Genomic DNA, 26,451 nt, shown 5'->3' with positions numbered 1-26,451 from the left:
GATGTTCAGGTTTCAACATGCAACCTACAAAATATACCTACCGGCTGTGATTGAGATTTGGTTACTGGAATGAGAAAAAATGTCAAAAATAGAAATGGAATAAATCTTTGGGAAACGTCAGGAAATGTTTTAGGCACCTTGTCCAATGTCAAGTGTGAGCATGTTTATCCAGCACGTGCAGTACTTGTCATTCAGTATTTCCCGGTTTCAAAATGAGATCAAATGTGGAGGCACTCGATCTCAACCCTTCATGTTAGAAATCAGCATCCCGTAACACATTTTTACAGAGACGCTTTAACATTGTGAGAATATACAATGATGTCTGGCACATCAGTTCAAGAAACAGTGAAAAGGGTCGGTTCATTATGTTAATTTTAGTAGTGGGATATCTGTAAACTAGCCCTAGGGCTAGGCATGTTGCCACTTTAAATATAGTATCCCATCCCATCCCATCCCATTCTATCCTTTCCTATCTTTCCTATTCTTTCCTATCCTTTCCTATCCTATTCTAAGTGGGCAGCGGCAGACTACACGCACATCCAATTTCATATTACAAACTCTGCCGCCAACATCACATAGTTTCCATGCCTCGTATCAAAATTTCAAAGCCAACTTCAAAGGAGATAACTTGAAACCAGCACTTGAACCTGAAATGAGCGCGTGGGCTAATTAACTGGGGATGCATGGTAAATATGTCAGACAACGAAATGCCAGACAATCACTTTGCCTCTGAACTTATTTAAATCAGAGGGTTCCAGAGAGTCCCTGCTTGCACGTTTTAGTAGTTTAAAAGCATCCTATCGTCTTCGGAACATTTTTGCAAATCCTTGTAAAGTTTTGGGCTCTTGTTGGGTCGTATTTAGATGCCGTAGTTTTGCGGATGCGAAGAGAAAAGAGAGCTGTATAACACTGGGCTTTGCCCTGAATTGTGCTTGTGGGAATGGGATTTGAACACTGCAGAGAAGTGGGATTTGGAAAAAAAATATATTGGCTTGGAACAGGCTCCTGCTTGCAAACGGTATTAGAAACTTGATCGTTCGTCTTGAAGTTGCTGTGGATTCTGTCCATCGTTTAGTTGATTCATTGGACAGAGGTGCCCAAGCGAATGCTGAGAGAATACTGCCTCTCTCTTCAATGTTTATTACATAAATGGGAAATGATTGGGGTAAGAGCGGTTTCATGCACCTCACCCCATTATGGCTTTGCCAACTGTAACAGCTTCCAATGCAATTTTGAAACGAATGGCAAACCATAGAAATTAAAGCATATCAAGCCGGCCAGTGTAAAACGCGCACCACATTCGACCGGGATAAAATGCAGAGTGAGAGTAAAATGATGAATGCATACTACAGACTTTTTAAGTATATATAGTCTAGTCTATCAACTTTATTGGTCACAAAATTTCAATATAATTAAAGAAGAAAAGGACGAATAGGAATTGCGCGAACGGGAAAATAAAGTTACCCATGCGAGGCGCAACCCTAAAAGCTAGTAAGAATGGTGATAGAAAATCTGAAATTTGATAAAAATTTCGCAACTCTTATCCGTACTCCATTCAATTGGGGAGGCACTGGACAAAAATAAACAGACGGATATTTCGTACCTTGATTTTGCCAAGGCCTTTTGCCAAGGCCTTTTTTTTTGTTTTTGCATTATCGAGTACTAACGTTAACCTTAAACAGTATGATTTAGGTTAATCTGAGTGAAAGTCTGCACTCCAGTTAGTATGAATTGTCTGAATAATCAGGCTAACCTGAATATCACTATGGTCTGTATAGACCAAGACTAGATCACGCTTCGGTTAGCCTCAATGGTGGAAACTGTCTGCATTTCACCTACACCCAGCCCGCAGTCTGGAGTCTGCGTTTTACACTGACCTGAGATATCGAGCCTTAGCTCCACATTGGTACAACAAGTGAGCAGCCGTGCCTGACAAGTAATGCCTGCAAATGCCATCAGAAAGGAGTCTAACGGTAGAAAATACCACCTTATCCCACCATAAGAATCACACCTAATTATTGTCCGAGATAACAGTTTTCTATTTAACAAATGGTAAACGCCATAGCGTGTACTATTGTGTTATGGATGCACGCGGGAGGTTGCTAAGCACGAAAGAAGCGTAAGAGTCGCACGAGGCGATAGCCGAGTGCGACTCTAGCTTCTTGAGTGCTTAGCAAACCTCCCAAGTGCATCCATAACTCAATAGTGCACGCTATGGCGTTTACCATTTGTTTTATAACATAACATTGAGACATTGGAACAACAGAAGTCCTTTTATTGAGCTACATCACAAAAAAATGTTCGTGTAGTCTTACATGACAAGAGAAAACAAGCGCGAGAAAATTCATTCATGACAACCGACTGCACACCAGTAACTCGATAAAGTCCCATCTTCACACAACTGTGAAGACAGTTTCACATTTCTGGGAGAAGGACGTCGGCCATTACTTTGGAAACAATGTCTGTCAAAAGATTTGCTTTGTAACCATTGGCACAAACGTCAGCACCGTACACCCATGGGCAAATAGTAGACGCTAAATTAACCAATCAGAGCGCGCGCTTTGCTTTAGTTATGTTATAATTCCTTTCCAAATGAGACGACAATACCTAATAGCTCTTGTGTGATTTTTGTTAAGGCTTCATTTTTAATACGAAGAGACCACACTTTTTAAATTTATTTTTCTATTTTTATTTATCATTATTTTATTTTTTGAATGGGGTTTAAAGATGAAATTTTACACTTTCTCTAAATAAAATTACATTGAACCTAAATTATGTTAAGACTGACCTACACGGAACCACTAGTGTACATTTGATAAATTAAAAATGGCTACTTTGTAAATCTGCAATCTTGTTTTTGTCTTGTTCGTAAGCATACTTGTCTAAATTTGATTGACTAATCCTTTCTTTTATTGAAGAAATTTTCAATTTGAAAGTAACGTTGTAAATCAAGAATTGAATCACGTATCGTGAACTAAGTATCACATCTGTTCACTATGAACAAAATTAATGAGCCTAGCTTTCAATGGTGGCCATCTGCTCCGTTGTTCAGGCATTTCTATTTATCTCCATTATTCCGTATCATCACTACTTCTATTGCCGTTTGGCCAAAGAAACGTAAATTCCATCTCTTGGTCTCGTGATCAGTTCTGCGCATGGGCGAACATCATCAAAGGTGTGCGTGGACTCGATGCTAAAATTGCGTAAGACGTGAGCCAAGACAAGTTTCTCTTCAAGAAATGCAAACCGCTGACCTAGAAGAACAAGTGAAAGGACGGGAACTACTTAGCACGATTATCAGTCGAGTAAGGCTACACGGAGCTTTGGTGACGAAGTTTTGCCCTAAAAATTAAGGTGTTGCCACGGGCAACTTTCCTCGTTTCCAATGGTAACAATTTCGTCGCCTACAATTTCGCGCGCTTTGCTGCTTATGACGTGAAAGGCCGACAAGTTGCCTCTGGAATCGGAGCCAGTCGCCCGTGACAACAGCACGTTTGAGTTAAAACCTGGTCAACAAACTTCCGTCGCGCCTTAATCAACTGATAACCGTAGTAACACAAAATACTTCAGCAACAACTAAGACGAAACGAAGAAGCAAAGAAACAAACATCCAAAAGGAAGAACAGTTGTCAAACATGGAAGCAGATTACATTTTTTTTTTTTCAGAATTCTCAGCTCAGTCTTTCTATTTTTCATGATCGATATGTCACTTCCCGCAGCTCAAACCAGCTACACTACTTGTTGAAGACTCAGACCCTACCCTGAACAAAGGTGTAGAAAGATTCTCTCGAAGAAGTCAGATCTCAGACAAACAGACAGACATGAAAACGTCTCACAGACGAGAAGGAAGAGAGAGGTAGATAGACAGACACCAGACACATAAACACATTGGATGACTTGACGTTAGGAAAACAAAACAAAAAAATAAAAAATAAATAAATGAATAAATAGATACTATGGACGTGCGCGTCCATTGTTCCTACGCATTCTTTCTGCGCATGAATTTCATGTCGCCACGTCATACATCAAGAGCACACGCGAAGGAAGAATTATAAGCAAGTATAGGGTTTGGCATTGGGTACGCTACCTTCGCCTACAATTTAACCTCTTGAATGCTCGGTGACCCCTATTTTTCTTAGCTTTTCGGCTAAAGTTGATCTTTGCCTTACTTCGTGGTGAGTTCTAAAACATTATATTCGTGGGAACATTTCGGGCGCGAACGCTCTTAGAGTGTGAACAGCGTACAGACTACACTGTTAACACACCAACCTACCTATGCAGTTCCTAGGTCCTGCCGAGAAAGGAACATAGGCAAATGGATGGCGACCTTGACTGTTCTCTGGTAGAAAACGATCAGGGTTGAACTCAAGCGGTGCTGGCCACACGTCTGGGTTTCTGTGAAGGCCTACAGTCAAAATCGCAAGAGTAGTACCTTTTGGGGCTAGGTAGCCTTCTGCAAGATGAAAATTTAACATGTGAGTTAAAGGGTGCTGCTTTTCACCCTTTTTACATCAAGCCATTAGTAAATTCGAGTCTAACTACCGTAAAGTCTGTGTATGCGCCCCAGAGCGTGAAACTGGAAATTGTGTATTTCATCAAATGGGCAAAGTAGGTAAAAAGGTATTAGAGGTCTGCTGATACGAGCCAAGTGGCCCATGAGGTCGGTGCTTATATTTGGTTTCTGTAGCATGGAGCAACTAAGAGTATTTCCACTCCCCCCTGGATGGGATGCTAGTTCGTCGCAGGACTACACCCAGCATTGAATTCGCCGGTACCCCATTCATACACCTGGGTGGAGAGAGGACTGTGAGAGTAAAGTGATTTGCCCAGGAACACAACACAATGTCCCCGGCCAGGGCTCGAACCGGGGCCGCCCAGTTCGGAGTCAAGCGCACTAACCATAGGGCCAGCGTCGCCCCCCCCCCCCCCCCCCCGCCTTCCCCAATGGGAAAGGTGCTGAGGATATTATAACTGCTGACCTCGCGTGGATGTTCCAGAAAGGTGTAACAGATAAATCTGATGTAGTTTAACTTCCTTCGCCTTAATTTCCAGAAGGGACTGTGTGTTTACTTTAACTTAGTTTCCTTCCTTGACAATAAATTTACATCCTGCATCCACCTGCACATCCCACCAATCATCAGACAAGAAAACCTAGCGTCAAATAGATTCCATGTTGCCGTGCGTCTGTTTAGTAATAGATCACAGATGATGCCAAACTGTGGCAAGAACGTAAACATTGCACACGAGGCGACACCCGAGTGTGTCACTCATGTTCTTACCACACTTGGACTTCTTCTGTGATCTATTTTAGTGAACATTCGCACCTCAACACAGATTCTACTTGTTTGATATAATGATGAAACATATAAGAATGTTTTTGACGTCATCTATGCAGACTCATACATTTTTAATCAAGAACCAATCAAAATGCGAAATAATTTGACTTATTACATGTATTTTAAGAGTTACTGGAAGCTCTACTCGTGGTTAAAGCATAAATTAAAACACGAATCAACCAACGAAGAGATAAATGAATAAAATAATACAATAAATAAATAAATAAAATCCGCAACAATAACATACCCAACTGGCAGTCTTCAGAAGTCGTTCTTGCAATTAAGGGTACAGATGGAAATAAGCGCTGTGCTTCCTGTAAAGATACAGTTAGTGTATTAACACAAGTTTATACAGCCACAAAACTGGGATATCAAGGTTTTCAAGTCGGTCAATTGATTTGTTTAGCAAACAGCAGACAACGAGTTGTCACTTCCTTCGCCCCTCAAACAGGAATTCAATTGGCGCGGAGGCAACGAGGGAGCTATTCTAGGTCGAAAAAATGTTCTTGGTCTGTTTTATTGCAGAGGAAAAATGACCCTTGCCTCATTCAAATTTGCTCACAGTGCATTACGACCAATGTTTTATCGTCAAAAAAGAAGTGCTATTCCAGACTAAGAGGTCTATACACACCACAGTGTAACTCTGCTCAAATTTCTGGTCTAAGCCTTAAAAAAGAAAAAACAAAAACAAAAACAAAAAACAAAAAAACTTTTCTCCGTACACCGAGGGAGCTAACGAGGGAGCCCTAGTGATGCACTATCTGTCAAAAACGACTTCAAAACATTTGCAGAAATCAAACTCGCTCAAATTAAGCCTTTTCCCTGGGGGTCCGTTTTGATAGGCAGAAAAAGGAATATCAAAAATCATTAGTGGCCTCTAAAGTTTAAGTATGCTTGAGTAAAGTGGTGACAATGATACAGGTACCTTGATTACACATTCCAGGTAACGTAATTCCTTTAAATCCTCCACTGTTAGCGTGTCTGGACGCTGTTCTATAAGATTGATAAGTAAAACAACCACTTTATAGTTTGCTTAAAATGTTGTACCGTGTTAGTGCTAATAATGTTCACCGCCGTTTTCCCTTAGACAAGACATTAAAATGATTTACATAAACGGCTTGCTCATCATCAGGGAGGTAAACTCTGGTATCCCTATCTATATTAAACAGCACAAACGCAGAGAAAAATCAGATGCCCCGAGCGCGACTCGAATCCATGACACCATGATCTCATAGAAGGTACTGTAACCACTGAGCTATCGAGGCAACCACCGTGGAGTGAGTCGAATATTAGCTAGAAAGGATAGATCGATTACCAGGCATTTACTCCCAGGCCTCTCGAACTGGGAATTACTTCAATCTGTAGATCGTCGAGACACTGCAGCGTGAAATTGTTCGAAACATGCCGTGTTATCTTCGATTTGCATAAACATCACAACATTTACCGAAAAAAGTGTCCACTTCCTCTTGAACCTGTTGCTGTATTATGGGATGTCGGGCAAGCAGATATAGAGCCCACGTGATCCCAGCGGCTGTTGTGTCGTGACCCTAAGAATGGAATCAAAGAAGCTAATGAACGAATCAACATCTGCAAGTATATCTTGCAATAGCCTTGGAAAAGTTTCACGAGTTCATTGAGGATTGGATAAATAGGGAATATTACAAGGCCACGCAGAAATACAAAATTTCTATTCGAGTGAAAGCAGCGAACGAGTGAAATATTTTTCAACACGAGGAGAGAAATTCCGTATCTCCAAGCGGCTATGTAATGTTCTATTTATCATATCAACACCAATGAAATAACAAACCATAAAAACGTATAAGAACACTAACCTCGAACATAAACGTGTCCACTTCTTCTCTGACGCCTTCTCGAGATATTTCTCCTTTGTCATAGGCTTCCAGTAACAAATCAAGAAAAGCCAAACGCTTTTTGCGTTTAAATCCACATTCGTCTACATTTTCCTGCTCTTTCTCCTCAGCTTGTGACTGCCTTCTCTTGGCTGCTCTACTAGCGATTCTTTCGTCGATTACCTAGAGTACCAATCAAGCGTAAGTCGACAGTCCCTGCTCTCGATCCTCGACGCTCTGGAGAATCCAGAATCGAGTTTGGAAACACTCGAAAAATTCTTCGACGAAACAATTTACTTCACAACAGTAACAACAAACTAGACTGTTCACAGCCCTTTATTTTGTCGTTATTATTATTATTATTATTATTATTATTATTATTATTATTACTACTATCATCATCATCATCATCATCATCATTATTATTATTATTATTATTATTATTATTATTATTCGATCCTTAAACGCGCGGATAGAATCGCGAGAGAACTGGACGCAAGCGAAACACGGAAGACTTGACTGCGTAGCGGGTGTGCGTAAATAGAGAGGCTATCAACAGTCTACAACAAACAATAGCAACGCAACTCGAACGACGCGGGGCCCCTTTTACGAAAGTCCCAGTAGTTGTTGGTCCCGAAAGTTGTTTTCTGTTTGCCATGGTTACATTGTACATGGCTACATGTACCTTGTTTGTAAAGCCGTGGAGGATCTTAAGACATCGATTGTGCTCTCTTCCTGAGGGCGTCAAATTGTACACCATATCGTAACACAGCCATGGTGAACGCTGACGCACCTGCACCAGCTCGCTCATTCTAGAAAGAAGATCAATAACCCTAACTTACAATACTTTAACAAAAAATAACTAATTAAAATAAAACTTCCTGAGTAGATGGATGGACCAACAAGTAGACTGTGGACACTTTTAGTCTCTTGTGAATTGCTACTCTAAATGACAGTTACAAGAATAACAATACAAGTACAACAAGCAACAATTACAAGAATACAAGTAAAACACGCAAAAGGACCAATGTTGATTGACGCCTTTACTAAACATACAAACAAACAAACAAGCAAACCAACAGACAAAATTTCTTCAGTCCAACAAACAAACAAACATCAAACCATGCATGCATACATTGGCGAGAAGGCATAAATAAACGCTCTGTAACACTAGAAGAGGAGGCCCGGGGAGGGGGGGGGGGGGGGACTAGCTCCCACATAAAAAGGACGGGGGCGCTCGTCGGACATTTCAGGGGTGAAAAAGCGGTACCTTGGTCCCTCGTAGGGTGTTCAGCCTCAAAAGGTCTACAGCGAGAGCTTTTGCGGTGACTTTTAAAGAGTCAAAAAATATGACAGGAGATGATTTGTTTTAGAATTGGTACTTCTTAGGGGTGAAAAAAAAAATTCTAAGCAACGCCTACAAAACAGAACCTTGGTATTCTTTGGGCTTCTTTTCAAAATTTCCGACAAACACCACCGTCCTTTCTATATGGGAGTTCCCCCCGGGGAGTGGGCGACACTTAAATGTCTAACTAAGACATTTTAGTGATCATTATTTTACTACTTGACATTAATCTGGACTCCAATATCTCTGCCTTAATAGAGTTCTAAAGTGATGACGTCACAAAAATAAAATTTTTGAAATTATGGGATATGATGTCATATTCTTATAGAGGATCCTAAAATATGCCCTCATCCCAAAAATTAGCTCAGAATTGCAATTCCCGATAGAGATATAAGGGATCAAAGTTTGATAGCATCCCATACAAACCCTTCAAATTTGTTTGAGTTCCTTCAGTTTAGAACCGACTCAAAATTAGAGAGATATATATGGGGCAGTACCAAATTTTCATCCTTTATATTTCGGCTGGGAATTACAATTAAGAGGTAATTTTTGGTAAAGACCTTTTTTAAGGACACTCTATTCGAAAATGGCGCCAAATCCCATAATTTCTCAAATTTATTTTTTGTGACGTCACACTTTAGGACTCTATATTGCCAACATTCATTGCCAACTGACAACCCAGTTTCTGACGGCTTCGTATAATCTAGCAAATCAACTTGTATGAACTGTGAGAGGTAGTGATATTAATTTTTAGAACGCGAATGTCGCGTTTGACAGCTTTACATGCCGTCGGTATAGCGGTAGTAGATGCATTCCGACTGGCCATTTGAAACAAAAACCATCACGGAGATGTCCAGAACTTGTGAAGATGAGTTAAATGCAACTTCGCCAAATAGCACGGGTATATACAGCGCGTGGTTTTCAATAAGTAAGTAAGTAGGTAGGTAAGTAACTCTATTTACGTGGCAAATACACCTAGCACGATACATGTAAGCGCTCGCTAATTGGGCACGCAAAACTAACAATGTCTTTCAGTTACCTTTGAACAGCAGTGACATATGGAGAGCTGGAATCACCCTGCGCGTTTGGTGACGAGTCCATGGACGTTACTGTTGCAAACAAGGCAAAATCATTTTATAGGTCGGTAATGACTGATTGACGAAGTTTGGATCCCGGGGGTGGGGAGGGGCACTTGACCCATGTTTGGGTATAGGGGTACCGCCGAGGGTTTGAAACCCTGACCCTGTTTAGGACAAAAATACTCTAAAACCCTACCCTGTGTAGGACAAAGAAACACAAAGAAACCAGACCTACTGGTACGATCTATTCTGTCAATGGGCGCTAGTTATAATACTGATAAGTGGAAAAAAAATTTAACCGACAACAGTAGCATTCTTGTCCAGAAAATGATCTGATGTTGATTGATGATGACCTTGTAATGGTCGGTTAGCGTCTCTCGGCTCGTAATACCATACCCTGTTAAGGACAGGTTCAGACCCTGTTTAGGACAGAGGCGAGTAAAATGGTATACCCTGTTCAGGGCAGCAAGACCAAAAAACCCAACCCTGTCCAACGGCACGTCCCCGTATAGCCCAAATAAGGGAGTACCCCCCCGGGGGATTTGAATGAAGCCCATAGCAATGTTAACACACGTGATCAAACACGGTCGTCCGTGTTTGATATATTACAGCTGAACATGTACTTTGAACCCAATCACGTAACATCTATGTTTTACTTACTGCAAATAATGTCCAAGGCACAATGTGTAATGTACGGCATGATGTTGAAGACACCCTTCTTGACATTCCTCTGTTAACAAAAAGGTCATATAGATAGAATGTCATAGGACTTCACATACCCAGAATGTCATAGTCATATAAATACACAGTCATATCTGTAGGTCTATGGAATGTCACATTTACAGTCAGGCAGCTACTGCACACAACCAAATAGTTCTAATTTTTTTGCCACAGAACAGTCAGTCATGCACTGTCATAATTTACATCTATTTGCCAAAGATAAAGAGAAACAAACAAACATTCAAAGAAATCAAGGCGAATGTTACCTCTAGGTGTGAAACCAGAATTGCTGCTTGTTCTTCAAACACTTGTATAAAGCTATTTAAAATTGTGAAGTGAAAAGTTGGTGTGATCAATCTTCTTCGTGTCTTCCACTTTGCACCATCACTGAAACGGGAAATTTTGCGTGTTTAAGAAAAAAAAGAAGAAAAGAAAGACAGAAAGAAAATTAAAAGAACACATAAACAAGGGCCTCTACAGTCCTTTCTCTTGCAGTATTAGTGTATAAGTAATGCATTTTGTTGGTAATTAAGATGATGATTTTGCTTGAAGTGTGAAATTTAATACACTAACTACATGTACCAAGCAAAAAGGAGCTACGTGTGACGGTTTGGGAATCTTGAAAAGTTAAGCCTAAATTTTTCAGTTTCATCATTTGTAATCCATGTTAATCTTCTGCATCCTTAACCATCCTTGTTCCTTTATGTGTTTATTATTATCTCTATGGTGTTTTTCTATCTTAGTACATTAGATACTAATTTTTAGCTTTCCTTTAATTTAAAGGTAATTTTATACATTTAACAATAAAGATTAGCGAAAAAACTGAGCAACGATGTTTCGGTGTCATCCTGGCACCATAAGAATTTTATACATGGCCAAAATAACTCAAACACTATGACCGAGCTCCTTTAACATGTAGAGAAATAACTAGACATTGTTCAAAGAAATTTTAGTTAATAGATAATAGGATTCTATGGTTAGAACAACTAAACTAGAGATTATTTGCTACATGTATATCGATTTCTATGAGGTGAAGGTTGATTCTAGCTTTGGTCTGTATCAGCTGATAAACGCACAGCCTTTGGCTCAAAATATAAAATCAATATACCGTAATACAACTATTACAATTCATGTGACAGTCAGGTTAGTAACCGGTATGCATTGCACGTGGCTTTATGATTATCACAAAATTTTGGGTAATTGGCCAGCTCTATTTCAGTACATTTACATATTTAAAAGTACTTACTGTCCTTGTGAAATTTGCATAGTCTGATTTCAAGATACTTATATTAGGAGGTATTGCATCACCAAAACCATAGTCAAACCTGAAACAAGTCTGTGCATGTGCAATAAGGTAATAGAAAGAACATAATTATGTGGGAACCTACCTGGTCAATAATCCTTTTTTTTATGGAGGAAGCCAGAATTGATAAAAAAAAAAAACAAAAACAAAGAAACAATAAGAAGAAAAAAACAAGAACAATTAAAATTTTGTTAGGCCCGGTCCAAATGCTGCTCCACTCATGTGTCGAAACAAACTTGATTAAGTTCGACTTTAGAGCACCTTTGGAGCGATGGCTGGTTCAGATGGCATACTTGCGTTGAACTTAATTCGGGAAGCCGATGGCAACAATTTTCGACGAGAAAATATGCGTTCTGAATTCACAAACTCTGTCCAAATAGAAACGCTGTGACTAACATTTCGCTGTTATGTGCTGTTATAGCAATATTAGGGAAGCAAATTCAAACTTAAGGTTCAGTGTTTTCTCCCGGTTAAATCAACTTGTTAAAGGGAAATCTAATAAGCAAAAAATGAATTTGCACTAAAGAAACTTGCTTATTCAGTATTCAGTCCCATTTGTCATAAATCGAAGGCATACTGGTATTTTGTTGTCTTTATTTTTAGTGACAACTTTGAGCTTCATGCATGACTTGATCACACCATTCAATTTTGAGCCAATCACAAGTCCCGTTATATGAAAAATAAATTGCAGCAATTTATGCATTAGGTTCGACACATGGGGAGAACGCTGTAATTGAATCAGCTGCCGCTCCAACATCACATAGTGCAACAGACCAACGTCACATAGTGCGACAGACCCTGCCGAATTTAATGTTGTTTGCCGCACCAAACCTAACCTGCCGAACCAAACTGATTCAAACGCCACTCTTCTGCCATACTTAACTCATCAGTAAGGTTCGGCGCATGAATGGAGCAGCATTTGGAATGGGCCTTAGTGAATATTTTTAAAGCAAACTCAAGGGTAATGTCGAAGACAAAAAGATAAGAGAAAATTTTAAATATCTTTGAAAATTATTAAATGTGGTTAATGTTAAAAATTTCAAAAATGGTCAATGACAGCATAAATTATCAGAAAAGCACAAGGGAGGTCAACTGTCAGTCATTCCAACATCCTCAGCTCCCTGTGATCTCAATTCCTTGCAGCGGTATTTACATACATGTTTACAGGACAGGTACAATATAAACATGTACACAAGTTTTGTCACGCCTCCCCTTTGGAGCTTTTCAGGAACAATAACTTTCCACACATTACCAAAATTGAACTATCAAATAAATGTACCGGTACATTAAAATGATGAAAAAAATATAGGGGTACAATAAAAAGTGATGAGACAACATATTGGTAGTAAATTTACAGTATACATTATATACAATCATGTACATGTTAATAAAAAATCCAGTTATTATGCACACCATTTTTAAACGAATTTGGTTAAGATGCTTAAAGGAGCTAGACAATGTAGAGAAAGCAGTATACTGTAGTTAGTATTTGACCTGAGTCTGCCATAAATTCAAAAAAAAAAAAAAAAAAGGAAAAAGAAAACAATAAATTAAAATAGTTTAGACTCACCAGTTCCTAACCAGGGATGTACAAAATCATAATCTGCAGACTTGGTTGTATGTTTTGAGCTATTCAAAAGAATCTGAAGAAAGAGAAGAAACAAACAAATGTTAAAAACATTTCATTCACCAATTAAATAAATACAGTAAAACCCTGCTCTAGGGACACCCGCTTAATACGAACACCCGCTTATAACGGACAGTTTTCTTTGTCCCAACAACTAAATCTCATACATTTTCTCTTAGGTTAATAGCCTGCTTATTACATACACCCGGATAATGCGGACACTTTATCATGTCCCTTTGGTGTCCATATTAACGGGGTTCCACTGTAATTAAATATCCATCAAATAAGAAAACCCAGACAAGACTGGGCAGTGCAGGGGGGGGGGGGGATTTGCAGGGGTTCCATTTTGAGTAGTTGCATAAAATTCTACTGGGGAGGGGAAGGAGGAGGGCTATCATAACTAACAGAACATCAGCTCCTTTTAAGCCCTTGAAGAATCACAACCAATCAAAAATAACACTCAGCTTACACATTACCATGGGTCAGTTAGTGAGGCCTATAATTTCTAAATATCTGAGACCATACAAGTTAAATTTCAATTTTGTATTCTGCATCTTGTACTGGTAATTTAAATCAGTAGACATGAATGTATAAATTTTCTCTTTCAATTAAAGAAGATGACATCACCACTGGCTAATTAGAAACTTTGATACAGAGATATCCTGAAATCAAGCCACAAAAAAGAGGCAGCTAATGTATAAAATTCAAACAGTGATGCATAACAAAATGTGATTATAATTATGATAATTATATTAAGTAGAAACTATTATGTTATCAAAAACAAATATTTTATAGTTCTAAAATCAAATCATTTAAAGGGTTGATTGTTGCAGCTGTACTAACCTCTATCAATTCAGGTTTATACATAAGCACAAAAGGATAGAATGGACCAACCCACAGACAATAAATTCCGTCATAATACTGCTGCGCCCATTGCAAGATTTGTTTTAGGAGTCCTGAAAGATAAGAGACAATTGAATGCATCAAAAAAGTGCACTACATGACTGTAACTTTAAAAGAACAAATAAATAAATAAATTTGCACTATATCAACCCTTTTAAAAAATTCATAATTCCAGTCAAATTGATGTAAATTAATGCATGAGTTTTCCTTGCAAAAATATGCATGTCCTCACTTAATATATACTGGAATAACATGGGAGAATGGGTTTATATTTTTAAATGTTGATTTTCTCTTTCTTGGGACTCTTCTGAGGTTAGAAATGACTCTAAATCAATGTTTTGGCTAGTTTACCTGACCTTCTGCAAGAAATTAAAAATTAAAATGAAAGTCAATATGGCAGACTCATCTACTTTTGACCACACCATGAGACGTGAGTTTTCCCTTTTTTTTTTTCATTACTCATTTTTACGATGTACATGTAATTGCCCTGGGTTAGGAGCCCAGATTTGAATTATAGCCTAGCATTTATCAAATACCGGTAGTTGCTGCTTTTCCTTCTTTGGTTTATTAAGTTTTGTGTATCTATTATGAAGCAACATTTTTTTTTTTTTAATTTGTTTTATCTATAGTAACATAACGTTACAGTATTTCTTGCCTACCACGCTTATTTTGATTCATTTGGCAGTTAGGAAGTTACCTTCAGCTGGTTCAAACATAATTTATCAACAAGATCAAAAACTGATTAGTATATGGGTAATCATGTGAATGCAAGTGCTGAATCGAGGATTTACACTGTGACGAGAGATATTTGAGAATCCTCTCAAAAGTGCACAAGCCTTTAGGTGAGTACAATTTGAAAGAATTTTCAAATATCAAATTAGTAGTGTAAATTCTTAATTACTCGAGCTTTCATATGATCACTTGTTTATTATTTGACTGAGGAAATATGTATGGGCAAATCAATTTGCACTGCAGTGCAACTGCTAAAAGTTAATGATTAATTGGCCTGCTCTCAGCTACTCACAGTGGAGCAATTTTCTCAGTCACAGAATAAGGGTGCATTCCTTTGGGGTGTCCAGGATCAGGATTAGTGATCTACAGTAAGATGAGGCAGATCATGGTAGTCATTCAGCCAAGGAATTGACGCATCCACTCTGGTCACAGATTCATCCGGTTCGTTTGATGCACAATGATCTTAGTGATCTTGGATCACTGATCCTGATCCAGATCAACTCAAAGGATTGCACCCTAAGTGTGAAATTATTTGGCCTACAACATTCATGTGCCCGTTCAATTTACGTATAGGGGAATCTTTGTTTACAATATTTGCCACATTACCATAAGCGATACAGTTTCTGATGGAGCTACAAAGAGATTAACACTGAATATTGAAAGGGCACAACACGATTAACTGTCCCAAGGAATTTGAGCGCGATGTATTGAATACTTTTTTGTGCGACTAGCGGGTTTAAAAGCTCAAAATTTTAGACTGTATGAGCTCATTAGCGCTTTTGCCACACAGAAATTTTGATGTTTTTGAAAGCCAATTTCTCCTCGAATATAATACACCCAAAGAGCCAAAAATTTTACCACTTACTAAGTTTCACAAGCTCTTTAAGTTTTTCTAGTAAAATCGTGTCTAGCATGATGCCTTCTATGCGCAAAGTCGTATGTTAATGAGGAAAAATCTGGGAAAAATGTAAACAATGACGTCTGCAAAGATTTGCCTATATGAACTGATTTGGCAATGCAGCTGCACTCGATAAAAGTCTTTCACTTACCGTCAGGAGTACTCGGCAACTGCATAGCATTGCCAAATAAAATGTTGGGTCTTGGACCAGGAATCTTCCTCACAACAGCAAAAGCTTGATACTTTGAAAGCACTGCTATTGTCAACAACACAACAACGGCCACCAGCGAAGAAACAGCCAACATCAAAAACATGATCGATCCTTCGAGAGGCAAAATTTACTTTCAATTTCTGATCTAGGAATAGGATATGCCAAGTTACGTGATAATTATTATTAACTAGTCAGAGCAACATGCTGTGCAGAGCTAGATGGTTCTAATGAAACGAAGAAGGAAGTTCGGCATAAGACTGTGGATTTCTTGACCTTGAATAACCTTGAGCACTAGATGACTCAGCGAAAATTAGGAAGTTGACATACTGTCGCTATCTGATACGAAAACCCTGGAACATGATAAGGCATAACATAACCTCGAATGCCATAATTTGCAAACTCTCAAAATAGCTCCCAAATAAGAGAAAACTAGGACGCATTGCTCACTTATTCCTTTCTCACTGAACACCTAAAAAAACATTTAGAAAACAGGTGTAACAAATACGTGTTATAAGTGCTTGGTCACGTAAGGAAACAGCAAGGAAACAGGGACAAACGGGTTGGCAATTTTATCTGTTGAAACCTTTCACGCAGGACAGGAAATCCTGGATACAAGTCAACCCGTTTGATATTCTTCATAGTGATAATATTCGTTCCATCAGGTCCTCACCTTGAGTCCCTTGGAATCGGTCAGCGAAAAAAAAAAACCCGGTTATGCAGCTGCAACAACCGCCATGTTGGATTAAAACGACGAAAACTGGGAACGAAAAAATTGACCTTGAATGCCCTTGTCAACCTCCATAAAAAAGGAAAGTAAATAAAAACAAGACCCTCGCAATTGCTGAAGGTGAAATAAAGTCGACAAAAGCATGATCATCAACTATATGCGGAGAAAACCAAAACTACGCAGACAAAATCTCAAAAGCTGCATGGCCTTACATTTTAAATCATCAAATTACTCAACATCACGCAAGTAATAAACTTGTCACGCGATCCATCAATCAAAAAATATGTCACAAATAAGTCACGCATTTCCCATAAGATTAACATGGCGGTGTTCTTTGTCAAAACGTTGGTGATTTTGCTGGTAATGATTGCTCTAGGCATTGCTACACTCGTCGTAATCCCACTGAGCATGGCGATGTAGCTTGTCTAAAGGGACTTCCAGGTTGTAAGCCGAGAACCAGATAGTGAGTAACAAAACTCATAATTTACAACATGATCTTCCAAGGTAGACCTCATTGCCTGAGGTCAGGTTTATAAGCAAACCTGCTGCGCAAATTGTTCCTGAAAACCTGCTATCAGCGTCTTTACAAGCTAGTTGTACTACTGAAACCTATAAAATAAATAGGCTGATCTGCGGGGAGCCACAAGTCGCCCAGCGAAAGAAAAGGAAGCTGTCACGCAAGGGCTGTGATTTTGAAAATTATATTATGAAGGTTTGGGCTAGGTATTCACCACAGTTTTTAAAGATAGATACCCTGGATGGAAATCCAACGCAATGATATCTAAAAGTAGCTACGTAGCTTAAAGTAATGAACTTTACAGAGCTTGTTGAGCAACTCGTGGAGTGGGTCAACGATCACGCTGCCGATGGATTAACATGCATTTGGTTTGGACCACTGTACCCTTTTGTACTTCTGTAAAAACCGGAGCTTATAGAGGTAAGTTACTGTAACGCTCAATAGTTCTGGCACCACTAGGATCCTCTGTCAGCTCGAGAAACATATAGGTGTTTTTTGTTGTTGTTGTTGTTAGTTGTTGTTCTAATTTGTTTGTTTGTTTTAGTTTGTTTCCTTGTTTTTTTTTGTTTGTTTATTTGTTTGTTTGTTTGTTTTTTTGTTTTCCTTTCTGTTTTCTAGGTTTTTTTTATTTTTCTAATTTTTTTTATTTATTATTTTTTTTCCATGACACCACCTCCGAATTGTTATTGAGGTCAAGCAGTGGCAAAAGACCCATTTTCCTTCATCCACAACAACCTCCTGCCTCCCCCTTCCCCCTAGCCAAACCCATTTCTAGAGCATGTGAGGATCCACCACTGGTCTTTTCTGTGCCTGATACACGGAAAAATTGGTAAGGAATATTACGTTTTGCTTGTTTGTTTGTTTGTTTGTTTGTTTGTTTGTTTGTTTGTTTATTATAATTTTTTCCTTCATATGAATTCCAAAGTCATACTGAGCAGCTCAAGACACATTACCAAGTCCTTTGAGTATCACTTTCTGCACCCTTGGCTAGGAACTGGCAAGTACATTTAGTGACTTGCATGTGTTATTGTTTTATTGTTGTTGCTCCATGTATAGATGAACTAGATCGTGTACAGACTCCCCCGCAATTTGTTAGGTTTCCCCAACAATTCGCTGGTACCCATTTATACTCCTGGGTGGAGAGAGGCACTGTGAGTGTTAAGTGTCTTGCCCAAGAACACAACACAATGTCCCCGGCCAGAGCTCGAACCCTGACCGCTGGAACCGGGGACAAGCGCACCAACCATGAGATCACCGTGCCTCCAACTCGACATACAGGGAAAAATTTATGATGGAATGGAACTGTGCGATGGGACTGGCAGGCGGATATGGGGAAAGGGTTGTTTTGTTATGGAGGACTAGTACTTCCAAGGCCAGCTGTGTTTTTAATGGTTGAACAAGGAAGAAGGATAAGGATGATCGAAGAATCTGTCTAATTAACCTTGCATTTAATTTGTAATGTTGTTGTGTTGTTGTTGTTTTTGTAAGTCGTTTTTCTTGTTGGTGAGGCTCCTTGTTAGTACCGTTTCGTTTGTCTGCTTTCTTCTCTAAATATTACATGTTTGCAATAAAACCCTTCAGTTAACTGTTTGTTTTTTGTTGCTATTGTTGTTGTTATATGTACTAAACAAGTAACTTGGTCGCATCAGTCACTGGCGCTGTCTACGTCATTTCTTGGTCCAGGATTGTTAACAAAGTAACTGATCTTAAACTGAACTCATGCTTTGGGGAATTACATGTTCAGTTTGTTTAGACACCCAATGTGAAATTGCATTTTCAGTTGTCGTTTTGTTATCAGAGACATTTACACGGTTAGCTTCTCTCCTCCGCAAGGGCTCAAAGGTTTTTGAGAGTGGGGAGAATCTGCTGAGCAACGCGAGTGCAGGCGCAGGCTACTGAAAGGCGACGGCGGGATTCGAGTTTGCGCCTGCACTCAACTCGCTATAATGAACATCCGAACGGAACCTCTACGGAGGAGAGAGCAGTTATGTCGAAATTCAGAGGTAGAAAATGGTATAATCCTTTGCAACATTCATCGACGCGATAACCTTACAACATGGTGGCCGGTAACTAGCCTTGGGCGTTAGGTCGCCGTTTTGGACGAGGGAAAGCCGTCATTACAAGATGCAAGATTTTTGACTCGAGAACAAGGGAAACTTCACATGTGGAAGTTTTTTTCCGGCACTAAATACCAGATTTAATTAACTGAAAAATAAATTCGTGCGAGAATCAAATGCAAACTGTAAAGCTTAAACTGGTTAACAGGTAACGGGTGATCAATAAAAATAAATTTTGTTTGAATTTCAGTGATGGCTCAAAATGGAAAACGCGACGCCGGTTAATAACACCAACCTTCCACTTTCAAATTCTGAATAACTTTATTCCGGTATTTGAGGAACAAGCGTCAATTATGGTCACTCTTTTGGAGGTTAGCACCAATTGATAAGTTTAACTTGTCCCTTTCGTATTCTTTATTCCCTCGCATTTATTTCTCGTTGCAAAACAGTTTTGCAGTATGCGGTATTTTCAATTGTGCGGGCTTTTTTCCTTGTTTTTGTTTTTGTTTTATTTTAGTTTCTGCATGTTTGTTTGTTTGTTTATTTTTATTTGTCAGAGCCGAGCTGACGGTGGTCCTTTCGACATAATTCGATATATTGTACGCTGTGCTGTGGACATAATATGCAATAAGTTACCTTCTCTTAACAATCAGTCAGAGATGCGAATACCTACATTACGCCGCTGAACCTTCATTTATGAAAGTTTAAATCATCATTTTAACGAAAATCTACAGTTGTGTTGTCCTTATTTTACTTTCATTTTCTGAACTTTTTTTTTTGTTTCAGTTACGTCTATGGACTCCTCACCCAATACACAGCAGTATGCAGAATCTCCATATTTTAATGCAGTCTTTAGGTATGACAAACATCCACAGTATGTTTATGAACGTGTATGGTTGCTGACGTCTTAAGTTCGTTTGTAAAATTTCCCTTTGGATTACGAGAGAGGCGCTTTCTCAAGGTTAGTACGATGGAGTCTGGATCGAGAGGTCCATGTCCGAACCCAGTAGCAGATCTAGGAGAGAGGCCCGCCCCCCCGTTTTTTGGGGGGGGTTAAAAAAAAAAGAAAGCACAGAAGGTAGAAAAGCCGACAGGGCAAGCAAAACACCCCCACCCCCCGTTTAGCTGAAGGTCTGGATCCGCCACTGAAAGCTCAGGCAAAGTTATTGTTCTGCCTTGTGTTGTGTTGTGTATGGGACACTTCAGTCCGTCCCACAGGGAAAACTCTAGAACAAGGTCCCGTGTGCTGGACCATGCTTCTAGTTATTTATGGTATACGCAAAGTAGAAATTAGCGCCGAGTTAATAGTGTGTTCTTCGATCATAATTGTTCCTTCTTTGATTTCCTTTCCCAGAATGAGCGAGTTAGTCCAGCAAAGGCAAACTTGTCCATGGCTCTGGTCAGATGCTATTTATCGATGGACACGATCAGGAAGTGAACACGAGGCATGTCTGAAGATTCTCCATGAGTTTACAGATAAGGTAAATAATAATAAAAAAAATGCATAAAGTGGAAACGGAAACATTTTTAAGGCGCTGAGATTATAGCAAAAAGCCACGCATTTCGGGAATGCTTTCCCTTAATTAGCCATTAAAGAAACACGCGGGATCGAATTCAATTCGAGGCAACGCGAGATGGAGGCTACTGGCTGACTGAGCTGGTATGAGATTCCGGTTTGCATAGCAATGAACGTTTGTCGATATTTGGAGTGGTTCGGATCAGGACCAGTGATCCAAGATCACTTGGATGATGGGGTGTCAAAGTAACCGATGGATCCATGATGGAAAAGGAGTCATGGGTCCCTTAAGATCACTGATCCTTATCTGGATCATCACAAAAGAAAGAATCATTGCTCTTCTCCCCAAATGAAATGCTAGTCTATGGAATGTTAACTCGAAAGTTATCAAAGATCATCAGCAAGATTCTATTTTAGATCATATTTCAAGAAGATAAAATGCCTTAATGAGAGTATACTGTTTTGCCAGAGAACGCATTATGAAGGGCTCGAGACCTGGTCGGCTTCCACTAGAAAAGAAGAGAAAACAAAAGAAAACAAAAACATTTGATATGATGATATGGGATTAGAAGAGTCGTGGATGAGTCGGGATCCTGGATCTGAGACCATACACGGCCGTCTTGCGCCGCCCAGCACAACACTCGGCCTAGCTAGGGTGACCACACATATCATGTCATGTCCAATGAGGATTATTTTTTTAAATGGCCGACGAGAATATTTTCCTTCTCCCTGCGAGGGATTTTACTTAAACTCGATGTGCAGGGTGACACCATGAACCAAAGACCCCTTATCCAGTCTTAAGCTTTCTCAGTGTCAACTTACTCAGTGTCAATGTTTCATTCCTATAAAATGATTACATTTGTAGATGATCATTCTAACTTTTTCGGACAGCATTTATGGAAATTGCTATCGTTGTTGTTACTCTTGTTGTTGTTGTTGTTGTTGTTGGTGGTGGTGGTTGAACAAACTGAAATTTCACATGAATCATTTCAAGGTGATTGATGAGCGTATTGACGAAAGAGAAGTCAAGAAAAGAGATCAAAACAAACAGAGAAACTCGGAGACGACCGAAGAACAAGAAAAAGATGTATTCACAAGAAAAAAGCGCCTAGCATTTCTTGACTTGTTGCTAGAAGCCTATGACAAGGGAGATATTTCACGAGCGGGAGTTAGAGAGGAAGTAGATACATTCATGTTTGAGGTGAGATCGATATCATTAATCTGCTATCTGAAGAAGCGTCCACACTACGCCGGAGAAATTTGAAAACGCAGCTTTATCTGCCTGCCGTCCACACTAATCCTTTACGAAAACGGAGCTTTTCGGCAACGCTTTTCAAACCGGAGGAATTTGAAAACGCCGGCTTTTCGGAAAACATTTTGAAAACGGAGCTTTCGAAAATGATGGCGTCACTATAATCATGTGATTTCCCTGACTGCGTTTTCCTCAAACACAGATCTAACTTGACCGGTGATTGTTGCCTTCAGTGTAATGTGGAAGAAAAACATTTGATGCATTTTTATAGTGAAACCTCCGTTTTCAAATTCCTTCCGCATAGCGTGGACAGGGCCTAAAATGCCACTCTCCTACCTGACACCAAAAAGGCAATTTATCAAACCTACTTTTTGCAAACATTCAAAGTATGGTGTAGTGAACAAACTAAATGCACAAAGAAACGCAGATAAAAAAAAAAGAAAGAAAAAAGAAAGAGGTTTTTTTTTTGTTCTTATACTCTTCGTCTGTGTTTACAAATATAATATTACGGGTGACAAATTACTTCCTAATTTTGGAGCGAAACTTCAGCGTTAATTGATAATTTCACATGTGAAATTACAAAATTTCCATTGCAACGTTTAGCGCGAAATTTCTCGATGCAACAAACAAGTCAGAAACCACGATTGTAAGGGTAATTTGTCGCCTATAATATTAAAAGGTATTCAAATGGTATACTCGTGAAATTAGTTCTTAATTTCCCTCGTCACCATTTGATTGCCCATACTTTCAAACTATCGAGTTATTTGTTTATTTTATTTTACTTTTCTATTTCAAGGGCCACGACACCACTGCTGCTGGCATCACGTGGGCTCTGTACCTTCTTGGCCGGCATCCTAAGATGCAACAACGAGTTAATGAAGAAGTAGACACCTTTTTCGGTTAGATTAGTTTTCATCAATAATATTGTGAAATAGGAATCTTTACCTCACCTTAACTGTCAAATGTCCTGTGCTTTTGTGCGTATGTACCGATTTCTAGCATTTTGAGCTTTCAAAAAATGGAAATGTGGTGAAATATATTTGTTCTCGTACGAGCGACGTTGAAATATGGTGGATTTTGATTATATTAGGAGTTAAAAGCACTGTAATTTAATGTAATGCAATGCAATGTAATGTAATTATTATACGCTCTTTGTGGTGGTGCATGTTTGTTTGTTTGGTTAATGTTTTTTTTTTCAAAAACTTGATTTGCTTTATTTAGAACAAAGATCAGAGAAATTGACAGTGGAGGACATGAAAGAATTACGTTACCTGGAGTGTGTTATTAAGGTAGGCCATCGCCTTCAACCCCATGACCATATCGCTGCAATTTTGCTTCTGCAGTTCAGTTTTCGAACCACACAAGGTCCTCCAGAAACTTGCGAGGGCAGTGATTACCTAAATGGTTTAGGAAAAACTTCTGAACCAAGGAACGAACAAAATCTACAATTCAAACTAAGAAATAGCGTATTAGATAATTTACAGGCTTTCTACTCAAATCATTCCACGTTGATGCGGCAGTTCCAATTTGATAGGTACGACCCAGGTTGAACATTTGATGTATTGTTCTCTTGTTGTACCTTTCTTCAGGAATCGCAAAGACTCTTCCCATCTGTTCCATTCTTTTCTCGATCAACTACCGAGGACTGCTATCTTGGTAATTTTACAAAGTTCCTATGATCGTGTATTTTCCGTATTTTGATTAATCTTGGAGGCTTCCTCATAATTAGTTGAGATTTTGATTTTTGGTCATACTGTAGTTGTAGTTTTTGATTTCTTATGTTTTGCTGGTTCTAGATGGTTATTTTGTTCCAAAAGGCACTGCAGTTGGCGTCTCAACCATCGGACTTCACAGAAACCCAGAAGTGTGGTCAGCACCGCTTGATTTCAACCCTGATCGTTTTCTACCAGAGAACAGTCAAGGACGCCATCCATTCGCGTTTGTTCCTTTCTCGGCAGGACCAAGGAACTGCATAGGTAGTTAGCATTTGTCTGTTGTTGTTATTGTTGTTGTTGTGGTTGTTGTGGTTGTTGTGGTTGTTGTTGTTTTTGTCATTCTTTCTTATTATCGTGTTTCAGATATCGGTAACTGTGTTCTTTGTGACAAATCAAATGGTTAAGTAAACATAATTTCTAAAACTAAAGAGGGGCGATGCTGATTTACCCTCTTTCATTTTCGGCTCGCTGTTCACCGTTTAGATGAATCGCTGCTGTATGAAAACCTAACATAGGATGGACCACTGCCTGACGCTGCATGCATATGTATATGGCAGCTTTCTGATGATTACTTGTTTAGTATTTTTTTTTTTCCTTTTCCTAGGCCAGCGTTTTGCCATTCTTGAGGAGAAGACCATTCTAGCTTATATCTTGAGTTTTTTCCACGTTTCGTCGAAGCAGTCTTTTGATGAGATGAAGACGTGCGCGGAATTGATAACTAGGCCTAAAGATGGCATCTTCGTGTCCCTTTGCAGAAGAAAGTAGAAACAAAAACAAATGTGGAAATATACTGGAGTAAAATTATTTGTTATTAATGCAAAAACAAACGGCCTGCTTGGATAAATTTAAGGGGTTTTTTTTCAGTTATTCCCCCCTATTTTTTCTTCTTTTTTTAATTGAGAAAGAAAAAAATATCTTATATCAAGGCGAAGGTGTAATAAGTAAAGAGCAGCAACCAAACCAATTTATTTACAAGAAACTACAACGGACTAGGTATGATTTTCAAGAACATTTAAATGTGACGACTAGCGATAAGAACTTGACGCCATGTCGCTATTATCAAATGCAAATATAACGCGTTTCTTCGTACTAACTTTGGAAATCTTCGTTGTTATGTGCACTTGTATTATACTTTTGGCACTGGTGCCACACTTTTTTAGTGGAGTTACACTTGTACTGTACTGTTCTTTGCCAATCTGATTGCGATTTTTTGTTTTGTTTTTTTTCAATTAAGTGTATTAAGCAATAAGTTAATAACATAGGGAAGAATTTGAAATTATTCTAATAGCTAATCTAATTGAAACCCCTAGTAGTTAGATTTAAGCAAACTTCTGACAACGCAATAATTGTAAGGCAGGCTCAAATGTTCTTAAGCACCTACTCATAGAGCTTTGAATATAAATGAGCTTCAGGTTTTAAGGGTGTGAAATGTATTATCCTTGGCATTTATCCCATTTATTAAGCTTACGTAAATCAAAGTGAGTTGTCGAAATGCTATTGGCTACAACTCGTCTATGACGTTGTCCTTTTGGTAAGCGAATGTGTCAAGATGTCATTAAACACCATTTTCCTTGATGATGTTTGGATCCACTTGACTTAAAGGAGCTCAGTCAGGGTTTGCACATTTTTAAGAGTTTAGCCTCATTTTTTTCAAATTCGTGGTTTGCAATCCGTGTGAATCTTCGCCATCCTTGACCATCCTTGCTCCTTTATGGTTCATTATTATCTCTATGACGTTTTTTTATCTTAGTAAACTGTTATTTTCAGGTTTCCTTCCATTTAAAGGAGATTTTGTACGTGGCCAAAAAAAAAAAAAAAACGACAAAACACCGTGACTGAGCCCCTTCAAGAAAAGATTCCGCAAAGTATTAGGGCCGTTTCCGCTTACCCATTGAACTGAGTTCCCCCAAAGCTCCAGTTAAATTTGCATTTGATAGTGGCGACGCAGAGTCGTCCGAACCTGATAACTTCATTGCTTATCATGTCAAAAAGAGAGAGAGAGAGAGAGAGAGAGAGAGAGAGAGAGAGAGAGAGAGAGAGAGAATATAAGCAGTTTCTACTCTGTAGGCAGACATTAGTATCCATATCATTTACATTAGTTTTTGTTATATTACACTTGATGTGAAGTTTATATGAAATAATTCATATATGAACTGCGGTTGTAGATGACAGTGAAGAATGATCATCGCAGTTAATTTTCCAATTTAAGCAATTGGAAAGAAGAAGCCTGGAAATATATGGAAATAATTCATATATTTTCAGGCTTCTTCTTTCCAATTGCTTAAATTGGAAAATTAACTGCGATGATCATTCTTCACTGTCATCTACAACCGCAGTTCATATATGAATTATTTCATATAAACTTCACATCATTTCACTTCTCACGGGAAGATATGAACTCAATTAATTGACCTCGCTCCCAATGTGTGGCTTCATAGCTCAGTTGGTAGAGCATCGCACCGGTATCGCGGAGGTCACGGGTTCGAATCCCGTTGAAGCCCTGATTTTTTTCAGGCTTCTTCTTTCCAATTGCTTAAATTGGAAAATTAACTGCGATGATCATTCTTTACTGTTATATTACACTTATTTATACTCTTTCTAAGTTAAGTTGGCTTAACATCTTCTACTCTATACTCCTCAGTAATTGTACTGTGGTAGTTAGT

The 26,451-nt window shown here is 38.9% G+C and overlaps 2 protein-coding genes across 6 annotated transcripts; one reads left to right on the top strand and one right to left on the bottom strand.

Annotated features, from left to right (window-relative positions):
* Positions 1 to 2,665: 2,665 nt before the first annotated feature.
* LOC110068107 (cytochrome P450 4V2-like) lies at positions 2,666 to 16,773 on the bottom strand. 3 transcript variants are annotated; one of them, XM_089271994.1, is made up of 15 exons: positions 16,675 to 16,773; positions 15,945 to 16,115; positions 14,104 to 14,216; positions 13,204 to 13,276; positions 11,719 to 11,731; positions 10,597 to 10,717; positions 10,271 to 10,340; positions 9,571 to 9,640; positions 7,872 to 7,998; positions 7,169 to 7,369; positions 6,781 to 6,883; positions 6,262 to 6,329; positions 5,584 to 5,650; positions 4,274 to 4,453; positions 2,666 to 3,254 (listed from the first exon to the last, which is right to left on the bottom strand). In XM_089271994.1, the coding sequence occupies exons 2-15, from the start codon at positions 16,105 to 16,107 to the stop codon at positions 3,094 to 3,096; spliced, it is 1,530 nt and encodes a 509-aa protein (XP_089128120.1). In that variant the 5' UTR covers positions 16,108 to 16,115; positions 16,675 to 16,773; the 3' UTR covers positions 2,666 to 3,093. The 3 variants fall into 3 exon arrangements, with proteins under 3 accessions (XP_089128120.1, XP_089128119.1, XP_089128118.1); XM_089271993.1 differs by having other exon boundaries at positions 15,945 to 16,149; positions 16,675 to 16,765; XM_089271992.1 differs by lacking the exon at positions 16,675 to 16,773 and having other exon boundaries at positions 15,945 to 16,364.
* A 1,379-nt stretch (positions 16,774 to 18,152) lies between these two features.
* On the top strand, positions 18,153 to 26,015 carry LOC110068024 (cytochrome P450 4V2-like). 3 transcript variants are annotated; one of them, XM_089272041.1, is made up of 10 exons: positions 18,153 to 18,245; positions 19,556 to 19,676; positions 20,092 to 20,161; positions 20,660 to 20,786; positions 21,816 to 22,022; positions 22,870 to 22,972; positions 23,295 to 23,362; positions 23,663 to 23,729; positions 23,870 to 24,049; positions 24,393 to 26,015. In XM_089272041.1, exons 3-10 carry the CDS (start codon positions 20,100 to 20,102, stop codon positions 24,551 to 24,553), a joined length of 975 nt encoding a protein of 324 aa, XP_089128167.1. In that variant the 5' UTR covers positions 18,153 to 18,245; positions 19,556 to 19,676; positions 20,092 to 20,099; the 3' UTR covers positions 24,554 to 26,015. The 3 variants fall into 3 exon arrangements, with proteins under 3 accessions (XP_089128167.1, XP_089128166.1, XP_089128168.1); XM_089272040.1 differs by lacking the exon at positions 18,153 to 18,245 and adding an exon at positions 18,260 to 18,944; XM_089272042.1 differs by lacking the exons at positions 18,153 to 18,245; positions 19,556 to 19,676 and adding an exon at positions 19,704 to 19,932.
* Positions 26,016 to 26,451: the final 436 nt, after the last annotated feature.

The sequence above is a fragment of the Orbicella faveolata genome, unplaced genomic scaffold (genome assembly GCF_042242905.1).
Source record: "Orbicella faveolata isolate gen_17 unplaced genomic scaffold, um_ofav_v1 contig_34, whole genome shotgun sequence".
NCBI lineage: Eukaryota > Metazoa > Cnidaria > Anthozoa > Scleractinia > Merulinidae > Orbicella > Orbicella faveolata.
This window is presented reverse-complemented; position numbering and strand designations above follow the sequence as displayed.

Bases quoted from the DNA above. Each gene is read 5' to 3' on its own strand.
- LOC110068024 (XM_089272042.1), top strand. From the start codon at position 19,764: ATGCGGTATTTTCAATTGTGCGGGCTTTTTTCCTTGTTTTTGTTTTTG. The intron at 23,363-23,662 runs GTAGGCCATCGC...ACCTTTCTTCAG, and splicing joins ACCTGGAGTGTGTTATTAAG to GAATCGCAAAGACTCTTCCC. The intron at 23,730-23,869 runs GTAATTTTACAA...TGCTGGTTCTAG, and splicing joins TACCGAGGACTGCTATCTTG to ATGGTTATTTTGTTCCAAAA.
- LOC110068107 (XM_089271994.1), bottom strand. From the start codon at position 16,107: ATGTTTTTGATGTTGGCTGTTTCTTCGCTGGTGGCCGTTGTTGTGTTG. The intron at 14,217-15,944 runs GTAAGTGAAAGA...CTTATCTTTCAG, and splicing joins GTTGCCGAGTACTCCTGACG to GACTCCTAAAACAAATCTTG. The intron at 6,884-7,168 runs GTTAGTGTTCTT...TTCCATTCTTAG, and splicing joins TGGACACGTTTATGTTCGAG to GGTCACGACACAACAGCCGC.